The following is a 14,523-nucleotide window of genomic DNA, read 5'->3' as shown; positions in this document are numbered from 1 at the left end:
TGTAAACTCCCAGTGGGAGTTTCCCAAATTCCTAGCACTTTAAACACACCATAATCCCCAAAGACTGAAGGGTGAACTGAGATAGATCTGTGGCTGGGACAGATCTGTCAATATGACTTGTGTTTTTAGAGTCACCATCAACCTCTCTCTCTCTCTCTCTCTCTCTCTCTCCTTAGCCGGAAATAATGAGGATGCCTCCTCCAATCAGCGGGGAAATTCAGGTATAAACATTCAGTCAAAAGCTATTGTAGCACATTTTTTCACCCTGCCGGCAGTGGAGTGTCTTTCACACAAGCCCCTCTGTACTTTTCGTTTTCCCACAGCTCCAGATCAACTATGACAGGAACCTGGGGAACCTCATCGTCCACGTGCTGCAGGCCAGAAATCTCGCTCCAAGGGACAATGACGGCTACTCAGACCCCTTTGTGAAGGTCTACCTGTTACCCGGGAGAGGGTGAGCTCTTACCGTGGCTCGGCAGTCTCTTATTGTCTGTCAGTCTGTCTGCTTTTGCGTCTGTCTTGTTTTCTTCTCCCCCTGTTTGTTTCTGACTTTGTATCGACTGTGTTGTACTGAATTAACTAACAAGTGGAGTTTGTATGAGAGAATAACACGGGACTTGATGATATGAGGCAGTCATTTGTACGATAACTCAATTCACTCGAGTGACTCCGTGTATCGACGGATGGAGGCTTTGACCTTACAGAGACGCTCTGCCGTACTACACCTTTATTGAATTAGCCAACGGCAGACCGTCGAAACACATGTACACACTGTCCTTCTGTGCCCTCTTCAGACGGAATATTTCAGTATTGTCCCGGACATTTCAGACCTCCTCCTCTTATCACGGTCTTCCCTCCGAGGCCGTGAATGGCAGGGGGAAAGGATCGATGTAACCTTTATCTGCTCCGTAACAATATCTGCTCTTAGATAATGACTCCATCAGAGCTGTTTATGAGATTATACACCCTCTCAACAGTCTGGCCGCCCATGGTGCATCGGCTACAAATTAAAGCTGCAGCGCTTTTAGCCTCCTCCCATCTCATTCGGAGAGTATTTTAAAAAACATCTGTCTGACATCAGCAGCAGGGAGCACACCCACCTTACCTCAGGACAGAATAGCGAGATATGCATTTGCCTATGAGCCAATAGTTTCTGTCAGACGTTCCTGGTGTTGCTTCATATCTATTGTTTCGGCAGAGAAACAGTAATACACCCTGCGGAAGATATCGATTGCCTCAGCTCTCTATCCTTTACTGCCTTTTCTTTAAGCTCTCTGGGCTTCTCTGACTGTTTTTTTGTGTTTTTGCTTTTCTTGTTTGTGATTTCTGCCCTCCTCCTCCTCTTCTGGACTCCCTCAGCCAAGTCATGGTTGTCCAGAATGCAAGGTAGTGTGGTGCTGATCTTTGCTTTTAGTTGGTGTTTTTGTTTTTTCGTTTTTTCTTTTTTCTGTAAACTATGTCTCCAAAGTGGTTTACCATCCTTTTGTCGTGGCCTTTGTTGTTTGTCCAATTACTTGCTCTATTTCACAGTGTTTAAGAGCACTTATGCCATCACATTTTATCTCTCCATGGCTCTGACGTTTAACTCTCCTCAGCTTCTATCTCTAAAGTAAAGATGTTTTTTGTTGTTTTCTGGTGAAAGCATCTTGATCAACGCGTACAGTTAATAAGTGATGTTTCCATCTTGCTTCCGGTGGCTTCACTAAAGGAGACTGGACATTTTTCAAGCGTCCATTTGACACAGAATATCACAGTTTGATGGATGTTTACTCTGGCAAGGGGGAAACAAATGTTTTTTGTGGATTTATTACTGAACAAACAAACCTTCTGACTCTCATCACTTATCAGCGCCGACAACAAGAGAAGAACCAAGTATGCACAGAGGACCTTGAACCCGGAGTGGAACCAGACTGTCATCTACAAGAACATTCATTTAGAACAGGTACAGTGTCCACAAACATACGCACATGCATCAAAGCCTTTTGGGGATATTGAATTAACTTTTGTTTTCTGAAGACTTACCTGAAACTCATGGTTTGGGGTTGAGTATCTCCCTTCGAGGAGGGAGGTGAACAATTCCTCCTTGATTTCATAGTTTCAGAACAGACAAGAGAAACTGTGTGTTACTTTCACACAAAAAAAGAGTGCTCGGTAACCACGTCATGTGTGTAAGTGTGTGACTGCGTCTGTTTATGTTTGAGTGTCTCTCTTGCAATGACCATGTGTTGTTTGTGTGAAATGACACCAGCAACATGTTAGCGCAGCCATCGGAATCCCGCCGTGGGTATATCTTTCCATCTTCTCCCACACAGTTCTGCCTGTTTCCTTCCACATGCGGGTAGATTCACATTGCATCTAGTGAAAGTTATTAAACATAACCCAGGTTTCTTCTTTCTGTTTCAATTATCCTCCCAGTTATAGTAACCTTGCTGCTACACATTTAGTCCATTTGAGTTAGCTTCATTTCAAGCTGATGTAACGTACGGGCACAAACACTCAAAACAGTATTAAACACACACACACACATACATACACACAGAAATTCAGAACACAGCTTCATGACCTGTGAATCTTCTCCTTCCGTCCCTCCCAGTTAAAGAAGAAGACACTGGAGGTGACGGTGTGGGACTATGACAGATCCTCCGCCAATGACTTCCTCGGAGAGGTGGGTGACTTTTCACATTAAGCTCACACACAATGACTGTGATCTGAAACTGCTTTATAGTACTTACTAAACGCACAACGCATTACAGTATTTTTTCGAATACAGTGTTTGCAGACACTGCAGTTCCTCTGCTTCTTCTGTCCTCTGAATCAGTCAACTTTGGTTTTGGTGTTTTTATTTCCTTCCAGGTGCTAATTGACTTGTCAAACACGGCCCAGCTGGACAACACTCCCCGCTGGCTGCCTTTAAAGGAGCAGAGTGAGAGCATTGAGCACAGCAGAGCACACCATGGTACCCAAGGCCCCCCCGGGTCGGGTCAGGGTCACGGTCAGACACACAGCCTGGGCCAGGGTCACATGTCAGTACCAGGACAGGGGCACGGATACGGACAGGGTCAAGCGCCGGGGCTGGGAGACGGGAGTCAAGATTCGCCGAAAAACTCAGTAATCAAGAGCCGAAGCCACGGGATCTTCCCCGATCCCGCCAAAGGTAAACAAAGGATTTCATCTGTCACGTCCACAAATTCAATAATAACTATGTATTCGTTTGTTTTTATGGCTTCTGACCTGAGGCATGACATTGATATTTTCTTGGCAGGTTCCCATGATCCGATCTTGCCAGTTTTCATAACACTGAATGCACATAACACCTTCTGAGTTATATCTGCAGGGACGCCCAGTCATCCCCATAACAAAGGAAGCTGTACTTGCTTAAGCTTCCAGTAGAATCGGGGATACGTTTGACACAATGAGGACTAATATAGAGCAAAATTATTCCATACACTTTTTTTTTTTCTTTTTCTTTTTCCCCCCACCCACAATTTTCTGTACTGCAGTTTTAACCTTTAATTTCCTCATCCTCCAGACATGCAAATGTTACCTTTGGAAAAGTCACACAGCAGCCCAGGCAGCTCCAAGTCTTCCTCTGACGGCCAGCTGCGCTCGCATGGCCCCTCCCGAAGCCAAAGCAAGAGTAGCGTCACTCAGGCCCACCTTGAGGATGCTGGGATAGCCATTGCTGCTGCCGAGGCTGCCGTGCAACAGTCCCGCCTGCAACCAAGTAAATCCTGCCCCTACCCGTGACACACTTCCTGTGACATGCCTCCTCTTTTTTCCCCCACGCATGCAAGCTTCGTCCAAACTGTTTGCTGAAAACCTGATTTGCTGTGCATTCACCTTCTTAACGTCTGACCTTTGCCTACTGCTCGCCTCTTCTTTATTTCCCTCTGAGCACAGTGATTTGTATTGATCAATACCAAATCTCAGTACCCTCCACCTTTGATTAACCTGACTAATATAACCACAAAACACAGTGTATGTGAGTAACGAAGAAAAATAAAGAAAATTTAAATAACTGAGACATTTTAAAGCTTAAACCTGCAGCAAATACTTTAATTTTAGTGTGTAACTGTAAACAAACATTTAATATTCTGGCACAGTTAGTGCACCAAGTAGGCTGTAATTTTAGATTTTTGCATCTGTAGAGTTGATTATTAACACAATGAAAGAAATGAAGCATTAACAACAAAACTAATAAATATGTGTATTTAATTAGTTGTAAAATAACAAGATGCAAACCCCTCTGTTTCTACATGGACTGTGCATGTGCCAGTCCCAAGCGTGTGGTTTCTACAGCACCCAAGTGTGGAAAACTTTAACCCCGGTATAGAAACCAAGCTGGGATGGCAGTCTCCTACATGTCTTCTGTCTGACGACATCAACCCGACTTTAACATCGTCCATTAACATCTCTGTATAATCCCAGTGCAATGTCTTTCAAACGAAGGGTGAAGATTTAATTCACTCCTGAGATACTTCGTCCAGTGTCAGAGTTACTTCAGCATGCAGCTCCCTGGGTACTGCTTTATCGCTGTGTATGTGCATGTGTGTGTGTGTCATAAACCCTTAAAAAAAAGAAAAAAAAAACACGAAATGCAGGCACAGACACACACAGGTATGGCACACAGTCTCCCCACCCCACCCAGTCCTTCCCCCCATCCCTGCCGCCCAAAACAAAGGGGATACAAATGTGAGAGTGACCCAGTCAAACCAGGAAACAGAGAGAAAAGTCAACAGGAGGTTCACTCTGCACTCACCGGCCACTGAGAGTAAAGCGGTCACCTAACCGTGAGGGGAGAAGAAGTGTCAAGGGGAAGGTGAGGCAACATAGGAAAAACATAAACATATATAACTAAATCTGCTCCTTCCTCATTTTCAATACATAAATACTAAAACTGCAACTTTGCTCCTAAAAAAACAGTGTACGATGTAACTAACTATATGTAGAATTAAGCAAAACTCTGTGGATGTCTGAGAATGTGGGTTTGTGTTTGCTTCTTTTGCCTTAGTTGTGAGTATTTTCTGTTTTCAAGACGTATGACAGATTATAAGAGTCGAATGCAAGACGCTAAGCTGAAGCCCAGAGCAAATCAATTCATTCCATAAGTGAACATCCACATAATCCTTCTTTAGACTGTATGAATTACATGCATTTGTATATTAACTTGTGGCTAAACACACTAATGGTACAATAAATGCAAGGACACACACACACAGTCATCTGTGGTGCCGTTCGAAGCTGCTGAGTCAAAGTTGTAAGTGACAGTCAGCGGGCGACGGCTTCAGCACATCTCTTGGACTTGCATGCATGTGTGAAAAAAAGCTGTGCGGTTTGAAAATTGCTCTGTGTCTGTTGCTGTGTGCAAGTCGTTTCCTGTGAAGGCAAGACAGACAAGACAGCCGTGTGTTGATGCTTTCTCAGCGTGACACCTAGTCTCGCCACCCACAGGGCCCGGACACAGGCTGGGGGACGTCTCAGGGTCGGTGGTGCTGTCCGCCCCGAGTCTCGTTGGAGACGCCTACGGTGATGAAGGGGATGAAGGGGCGGGCACCGGAGTGGACAGTGCCATTTTTCAAGTGCCACGCATGTAGGTCCATTTGTAATACATTTTTAAAGCACAGTATGACTCCAGAAATGCTCACGGATGACTGTTCATTTTTATTATCGGATGATCTTGAAGTATTTATCTTTAATCTCCTACAGCGGCAAAGCTATTCCTAACGGCACGGACAAAAACCAGCTCGGAGGAGGTTCAGACAATGAAGGCAAGTCACAGACATATGTTGGTTTTTAATGTTTTGGGGTTTTTTTGTTTATCTTTTGGTGGTTGTAGATCTCCACCTAGTGGTCATTTTATATATGGCACCTTTTATGTCCTCAATCCTCTTCAATAACAAGTAAGCTTCATCTGAAAATACAAACCAGTTCATTAGCAATCCAAAATTAAGCCAACATAAATATTTAGTGAGTAATTTAGAGACTAAGTAATAAAAAAAATCCATTTTAGGTGTTTCAGCAGTTTCAGTCAGTCTGTTTGAGCCGTTCCATTCATTTAGTTACTTCAATGTAACATTTTGGTTTAATGTCACCACCTGTCAAACGTGCCTGCTTTGCTTGTCGATGCTCAGAAATAAGCAGCTTTTGAAGGTTTTTGTCAGCAGAGAAAATCCTTCAGGTGCTCTCAATGTGAAGATGAAACAACCTTTAATATTCATGTGTCATGTGTGAAACCGAAGTGCTAAAATTAGCAATTAATACTAAGGTTTTAAAAGGTTTTGGCCAACTTTGAAATTTGAGCTGTTTATTTTTTTGTGTTTTAGTTCATACACATTTATCTGAAACACAACTGTTGTTTTAGTCTGTTAAGATGACGAAGCTGTTTCACCTCATTCAACATTAAATGTTGTTTCTTTATTTGTTTAATTTTGTGCACTTTCCACAAAATAAAATGCAATAAGATGTTTTTATATAATTATTGGAGTTGTAGCTCTATTCAAGCAATATAAACTCTTTCTATAAGCCATTTCTGCTATTTAAGCCAATTTAGCCTTCCTATTTGTCAAACCCATTCTAGCTACTTTCAATGGTCTCAGTGGTTTTAGACATTAAGCTCATTTAACATCATTTCAAACACACGAAACAGCATTATTTCTAGTGAAAGCAAATACATCAGTCCACACAAAGTAAAACTCCATGATATATGAATGACTCCAGGATATTTCTTCAACTGCATTTATGTAATTATGGTTAGCTAACCAAGAGGTATGGCTGGAAGCCCATCATGTAGCATTTATTTACTTGCAATAACAGGAAATATTTAGGTAACACAACAGAGGATAATATGTATTTTAGTTTACCCATACTATTGAACCATTTTTTTTTATTTTATTTTATTTACCTACAACTATAGTGTGCAACAACATTTAAAACCTAAATGTTTATTTACATGTAATTTTGTGAGAACCTTGTTGAGCTGATACGTCCTGGGTGGAGGAGCTGCATGCGGCTCCAGAGTCTGGGTTGGGGATCAGTGCATCAGTTGGGCGTTTACAGTGGATAAAATGAATTAGGAATATTAACTCAGACTTATTGCATGAGCGACAGCAGTGGACGAGGATGTCACAATATCCTACACGCTGTCATAACTATATCCTCGTGGCATGTATCTCGGGTGTCATGATCGTCTCCCCTCAGCTCCAGTTTCAGTTTGTAACAAAGCGGCTACACTCACTTTAGGGTGTAGCTCGGCAGCTGCTGTGAAGACCGGGGTCAGGAGGTCATCTCCATGGTGCCCGGCTCATCAATCACAGATAACTCTGCTTGTCTTGTGAAACTCTTAAACTGCAGAGAGATTCCCCGTCTTGGTTTAATCTCCCATGAGCTCGAGTGATGCAAATATGATAAAACATTAAAATACACTTCAGCAGCTCCAAATCAAAAAAACTTACACCATTCTCACTTTTTTTCATTCATTTTAGGTGGAAAAACACAAGTAATGGGTGAAATCAAGGTGGCTCTCAAGAAGGAAGTGAAGACCGAAGGAGACCAACTGGTCCTGGAGATCCTCCAATGCCGAAACATCACATACAAATTCAAAAGCCCCGACCACCTGCCAGGTCTGAAAGTCATGTGTGTGTGTGTTGTGAGTGTATGCACATGCAGGAATCATCTTCCCACATTTACACACGTCATTTATCTCATCTGCCTCCAGACCTTTACGTGAAGTTGTACGTGGTGAACGTTGCTACTCAGAAGAGGATCATTAAGAAAAAGACCAGAGTTTGTCGACATGACAGGGAGCCGTCGTTCAACGAGACCTTCAGATTCCCCCTCAACCCAACTGGACACTCCATACAGGTAGATTCTTTATGCAACAGCGCCTTCTAATACCTCATGTTTCTAATTCATTTAAATTCTATCCCCCTAAAGAACTCCTTATAAAAGAATAATGAAAACTGCGAGCATGTATCCTCTGAATGACCCTAAAACTCAAAGAATTTCCATTTCTCTTTGATACTTTCACAGCTTTTCCTGGTATCGAACGGAGGGAAGTTTGTGAAGAAAACCCTGATAGGAGAAGCCTACATCTGGCTGGACAAGGTGGACATGAGGAAGAGGGTGGTCAGCTGGCACAAGCTGTTCGTCAGCTCCACTCAGACCAACCCCTGAGCGCCACTCCAAAGACGACGTGCACGTGCAATAGATCACCGAGAGGTAACCGAAGAGAGCCGGGTTCAGCGAGGAAACGGAAAGAGTCACTATTTACGTCTTCGTGGTGTATAAAAGTAATAAGGAGGAGAATAACTTGTCCCAATACTATTGCAATTGTATCAGTGCAACACTGCCAGCACACATGTCCACCTCTTCACAGGCCGGGTCTCTGCGGATTATGGGCATCGCTTGTGGGAAGCGAAGGCAGGAACTGATACTTACTCAACAGCAATATGGCTTTGAGGGCAACGATGTGCTTCTGTTTTCTTTCCACAATCCGCATGAGACACTATTGTTTTGATGCTGTGCAACTGAACTAACATATCTAAAGGTGGAAGAAAGTGGGGACAAAAAGAGAGAAAAATCCAGAATATTTCACTGAGTTGTCTTTTTATTGGGAGAATTATGTTGTGATGCCCATGATGATTGTGATGTGTGTGGACATAAGTGGTTTCGAAATGTTAAAAGATGAAGGAATGCATAATGTTAATTGTATGATAGTTTTTTTTTCTTTTAATGTAAAAAAAAAAAAGATAAGAAAACAATAACAAAGCCTGTGTAGAACTGAGACAGACAGCAGACCTCTGCAGTGGGATGACGGTTAAATGTACAGCACCTCTGACTCTATATATCCCATATGCAGACTACGGAGCATATCACATTGTACAGTGAGATGTTTATATAATATACAGAAATATCAGATACAGAATATATCTAAATATATACAGTATAAGAGTTGTTCTCTTTGCCACTAGATTATCTATTAGGAGATATAAACAGATGCTCTTTGCTAGACTGAGGCTGTGGGAGGCGCACTGACAATCCAGTAATCTACGGTGTAGGCAGTCTTAATAACTCATATGTGAATGTGGACCTATGTGAGCTTCAAGGATGTTCATGTTCATGTTCGATGGCTCCTCTGGTCCTGTGATCACACGGATGCACTACCATACTGAACAGAGCTGTGATAAAAAAACAATAATAACTAAAATCAAATCAAGGTCAATATCCGGTGACAGATTAATATTTCGTTAGCATGTTGAGAGGCTTAAAATGAAAACGAACAGCATTGCTGTGTTGAATGTTTCAAGAAAACTGTAGGGGACTACAAGAGATTATCACATCTGTGTCATATGTAGAATATGTTTCTTAAAGTTTGTTGACGTGGCTCAGAGTTTGATCCCTTTTTTGTTTCCTGTGTAGCCCCTCATGTTAACATATTGTTGCTATGGACATGTAATTCACACAAGTCGTGTCAAAAACCATATGTGTGTGCGTCCGTAGCGACGTAGTCTACTTCGGTACGACAGCTGCCGTGTTTGGGTTTAGCGAAGCCCTGCATTCTGTGTTTTACCACAAAAAAAAAAAAAAAAAAAAATCTCAAACGATTCAAATGTCAAGGTTCCTCTGTGTGTCTGGCTGTGCTGTTAAAAACACTGTACAGTTTTTGGTGTCAGTGAGTCTCATCACACAACAGCGAGCCAGCCTCTTTCACTGCCGGTGACCAAAAATCACTCAGGCCCGCCGGGTTCAGTCACGATTACTCAACATGTGGGGCCAATTCCTGGTAACTAATGTGTGGGGAGATGAATCGAGAATTCGTCTGTTTTCCATGTCTACATAATTATGATTGAAAGAAGAAGAAGAAAAAAAAAGTGACCCTCAGATCTGGAGTTTGGGAGAACCACAGGGCTGATGCAACTTTTGAGTAACACTGAAGAAACAAACACGTTTAGAACAAGATGTCAACAATCACAAAAAATAATCTGCAAAGACTAAAAAAAGGCAGTATAATCAGAAAAGAATGGTGGTTGTTTCTTTTTTTTTTTTCTCAATATAGACAATTATTTTAAAGTGCCAACCTTGATCTATTTGAATTAACTTCTCTATTTTTTTTTAAACTTATTAGTCCTGTCCCATGTGTTCTTTTGAAGTAATTCTATGCAACATATGTGTTTGATTGCATTTGTGTTTTTGAAATAAATGTTTTACCTGTGGAACATATCGTTTTAAAATATGTCTTATAAAGAATACCTTTGATTTGTACATCCCTGAAAGATAATATTAAAAAATATATATATTAATTTTTTACAGATTTTAGTATATCTAGTGATGTCGACGACTGTTGACATCTCCATTGAGCTTGTGCACTTTATTATCGTTTTTGTCGTCTCATCTTTAGCGTCACGACATTCAATTTTATTGTGTTTTTTCCCGCACCGAGGCGAACTAAGGCGTAGAGTGGCATGTGGTGAATACAGAAAATGTGTATTTTGTATTTATGTGGCAAACAAAAAAACATGCAGACACATTTGGTTGGGGGGGAGGGGGGGTTGACCATGATGCACAATCGGAGGGGAAGTAACGCTTCACTACATCATGCTCGTCGTGTCTTTAACAGTTATGCTCCACTAAATTAGACACATTCAGACATGACTGTCGGATCCCTCGTGTTTCAGTAGACTTCCCTTCCAGCGAACTACCAGTTTGTTTGGGTCAGCCGTTGCCTGTAGTCGTGAAACCATTCAGTCGTCGTCGTTCTGAGGGGTGTGAATGTGACTCCAGTCGTTTGACGTGTGTACATAAAGTGTTTAATTTTCTACAAAGATTGAATGTTTATATTGTCCGAAGTCTGAGCATGTGAGTGTTGGGAGAAAAAAAACAAAACAAAACAAAAAATAATAAGAAAAAAAAATCATAAAAGACTCATAACTCATAACTGTACAGCAATGCGTGTCTGTAGTTGTATAAGGGGCGTTGACTGTGTAATCGAAACCTGTGCTGTCAACCAATGACTATCTGTGCAACTACGTCCAGTAAAAACTGCAGAAACAACACAAAGGGAAAAAAAATCGATTCAACTTCAATAGTTGTCTGGAACTTTATGTTTTGGATGTTGCATGTTTTGTTGATGGTTCGTCTGTATATTTTGCCTAAAAGATCATGTTTAAAAAGAAAGAGAATATGTATAGATTTATCTGTATGCTGAGTGTAAAAAAAAAAAAATGCTTGTAAAGTTGTCTTGTTTTTCACTCAGTGTAAAAACAAAGCATATAATGTTATGGTTTTGTGGTTGTACACAGGATGTGTTGAGATATGCAAATTGTGCTGTAAAAAAAAAACGACAACAACAAAAAAAAAACATCAGCGTTTCCCCGAGTCTAAAGAATAAATATTAAGAAGAGCTATATTGCACATGCAGAGTCCAGCTTGGTTATGTTTCCATTCTTCACACAAAACATCCAAACTGTCTTTGGCTTGAGGTCTGGGTCAGTTCACTTAAAAGAACAATTTAAAAAAAATAATAATAATTTCAGGACATAACCACTCAGTGGCACAGATGGCACATGTCTTTAAATGAGGCTGAGTATAGCTGTGCGTATCATTTCATTGAAGAGTACAGTATCAGAGTATTTATAAAAACTTTAGAACACTATCCATAACACCATTTTCCACAATCAAACTCTACGATTCTTACACTGGTGAATAAAGTTATCACCTACAGGTCAACTTTTTCCCATATATGTTAAAAACTGAACAAAATCAATACACACATTTGAAAATAACAATAAAAGAGAGGAGGATCTTCCATCTTTAGGCCACATTGATTTTAAAGTTTTAAAGTAATGAGTCTTTTTTTGTGATGATTATATAATAAGAAGAATTTTTTGAATTGTTAGAAAAGACTAGACAAAAAGTGTGACGTAATCTTCAATAGTTTCTGGATTACTTAATTTGACTTGATCTAATTAACACAATTAAAGATAACAGTTAGATAAAGCATAACATAACACATTCACAGATACTCGATCCATCTGTCTACTATGCTGCTTAATCCTGAAGGGTCTCTGGGTGCAGGAGCCTGGGCAAGGGCAGGATACACCCTGGACAAGCACATACAAGGAGAACATGCAGACTCACCGACATATAAGGCCAGTGTGGGGCTGGAGTGCTCACCACTGCACCACTGTATGGTCCCTGCAGAAACTATGGATTATATTCTTTATATATGATTATGATGTGGGAGTTCATATTCGTGACACATTTCTATTATATTTGGCAATCATCTAAAGTTCACAATGAGACACTGTCTAATCCATACAGACAATTATCAAGAGCGGAAACAGACCCAAGACCAGTTTTGGTTGCTGTTCTCATAATTGACCTCCAGGTGGCAGCACCCACTGCCAAATGAAACTCACATTCCCTAGACAGCACATTTTAAATCAGGGAGTATTTTAGCAACAAGGAGAGGACTCTGTGTCTTTACACTGAGGTGATCTTTTTCATCCAATACTTCAAAATTAACCATAAATAATGCTTGTAAATGTATATTTAGTGAAAGAGGAAATGGACAGAAGTGGGACAAGCCACATGTTTCTGTTGTGGTGTATTGGGTTCAATAAGATGAAGATTTGCAGTGTAACCACAGTTTCTTATATGTATTGCAGTTTTTTGTTTTAATGCAACAATCTCAGTTACTAAAGCCTTATTTAATCTTTTCATTTAACTAAACATCATCAGACCTTACACCGGGAGAAGCGGTGCAGCAGTGAAACACAAGGAGAAGAGAGATGGTTCCTGAATAATGATAATTAAGGGGGAAGCCTCCTGAATGAGGCTGTCTGGCAGAAAGGCATCCACCTCTCCATTCTCTACACATTACTCTGCTATTATGCTCCTCCACTCCTCACCACCTCTCCAGTTCTTACCGTCTTCCTACCCCCCCCCCCCACTGCCCCCCCCCATCCCCCCCCATCCCATCAGCAGGTGCATCTGTTCCACTGCTTGAGAAAATGAGTGTGAGAAAGGTGCAGAGGGAGGAAACGTGTAGAAGGAGGTGTGACGGGGATGTGGAGGGATTAGAACCGTGGAGGAACTGATGGGGAAGAGCAACAGTGGGGGCAACGCATAGGTGGGGAGGGAGAGACAAAGGGAGGAGAGGGGAGAAACGGAAGGAGGAGGTGAGGGTGAGAGGACAAGAGAGGTGGTGTGTGGTTGCCCGGCAACGATTGATAACCAAATCCCCAAGCATCCTGCCTGCGAGCTGCCCTGCCCTCCCTCCAGGCCTGAATTACACTCACACACACACACACACACACACACACACACACACACACACACACACACAGAGGGAGAGCCTTACTCGACTTAACACATTCCCCCTGTCATTTACCCAAACCTTAATGATTGCAGCTAAGTGCCTAATCCTGACCGTGACACAACACATTTAAACCCTCCAAACTGTGTTAATTGATGCTGGATGCAGCTTTTGGGTCCCTGTTATGGCTGGACCTCATAAAACTAATGGGCTTTTGGGTTTAGAAACACCACAAAGCACCTCAAACAGTTACACAGACTTTCAATTCACACATTTAAAGGTTTGATCCTTTTATGATGAACGTATAGTTTTGTATACTGCCAGGACTTTATATTGCATTTAAAACATTGTATTGGGATTCACTACACACAGCTCAACCATATAAACCAGCCATGATGGATGGCAGTGTGATTTATTGGTCTTCCACTGTACTTTTCTCATAAGAATTTATATTGCAGGCTTACCTGTGAAATCAATACATCTGTCACTCTCTTGCAGCCATTCTTATGTGGGACATTTTCTCACTGGCGGTCTTTTCATGCTACACCAGGATAACTGATCAGGACTGGCAAAGACTGTGCATCAAAGCCAGTAAATCCCCCCTATATCTTTAGTTTGTAGGCACTGAAAGACTGCAAGACATTTGTATTCAGGGTGCGTGTGGCCGGTGGGAGGTACCTGTAGTGTCAGACCCTCCTTTTTTACCAGGTGTTTCATTGTAGGGAGCTGAAAAAAACAATTTGTTACTCAGTAATGTGGAAGGAGTCCAAAACGAAAAAACAAGTGCAAAAGACATAAGCAACTTCTTTTTCCCTCTAGATGAAACCATATATATCTATAAGAAATGTGGATTGCTGAGTGGTGTTTCTTCTTGAGGCTGGGAAAGAGCGGGGGGACGGCGGGGAGAGAGGAAGGGAGTGAGAGGGGAGGGAAAGCAGGAGCGAGGGAGTGTCTGAAACATCCAGATCATCCAGTGTACCTGTTAGAGCTCTGCATGGCCGGCTGATCAGATTAGAGGTGTCAGGGCTGCTTAATCTGAGAGCGAGCGACAGTCCGCCACACACGCCGCTCGCTCGCGCACATCGGCGGCGGAGGGGAGAGGAGCAGATTGGATATTGACGCGCGTCGGGGAATTTCCCCCCTTTTCCTCCTCCTCCTCCTCCTCTTTTTTTTTTCTTTCATTTTTTTTTTTTTTTTTAATTCTTCCA

General features: G+C 41.8%; 1 protein-coding gene across 1 annotated transcript in view; it reads left to right on the top strand.

The window, feature by feature from the left end:
- pclob (piccolo presynaptic cytomatrix protein b) overlaps positions 1–8,250 on the top strand; it is a 53,315-nt gene extending 45,065 nt beyond the window's left edge. The window contains exons 26-37 of the mRNA XM_030095858.1: positions 177–221; positions 324–454; positions 1,360–1,386; positions 1,849–1,942; positions 2,594–2,665; positions 2,854–3,154; positions 3,530–3,724; positions 5,452–5,590; positions 5,707–5,768; positions 7,482–7,619; positions 7,715–7,860; positions 8,029–8,250. Of these exons, the coding sequence (XP_029951718.1) occupies positions 177–221; positions 324–454; positions 1,360–1,386; positions 1,849–1,942; positions 2,594–2,665; positions 2,854–3,154; positions 3,530–3,724; positions 5,452–5,590; positions 5,707–5,768; positions 7,482–7,619; positions 7,715–7,860; positions 8,029–8,172 (1,494 nt within the window). The 3' untranslated portion in view covers positions 8,173–8,250. The remainder of the gene's footprint in view (positions 1–176; positions 222–323; positions 455–1,359; positions 1,387–1,848; positions 1,943–2,593; positions 2,666–2,853; positions 3,155–3,529; positions 3,725–5,451; positions 5,591–5,706; positions 5,769–7,481; positions 7,620–7,714; positions 7,861–8,028) is intronic.
- Positions 8,251–14,523: the final 6,273 nt, after the last annotated feature.

The sequence above is a fragment of the Salarias fasciatus genome, chromosome 7, assembly GCF_902148845.1.
Source record: "Salarias fasciatus chromosome 7, fSalaFa1.1, whole genome shotgun sequence".
In the NCBI taxonomy this organism is placed as follows: Eukaryota; Metazoa; Chordata; class Actinopteri; order Blenniiformes; family Blenniidae; genus Salarias; species Salarias fasciatus.
This window is presented reverse-complemented; position numbering and strand designations above follow the sequence as displayed.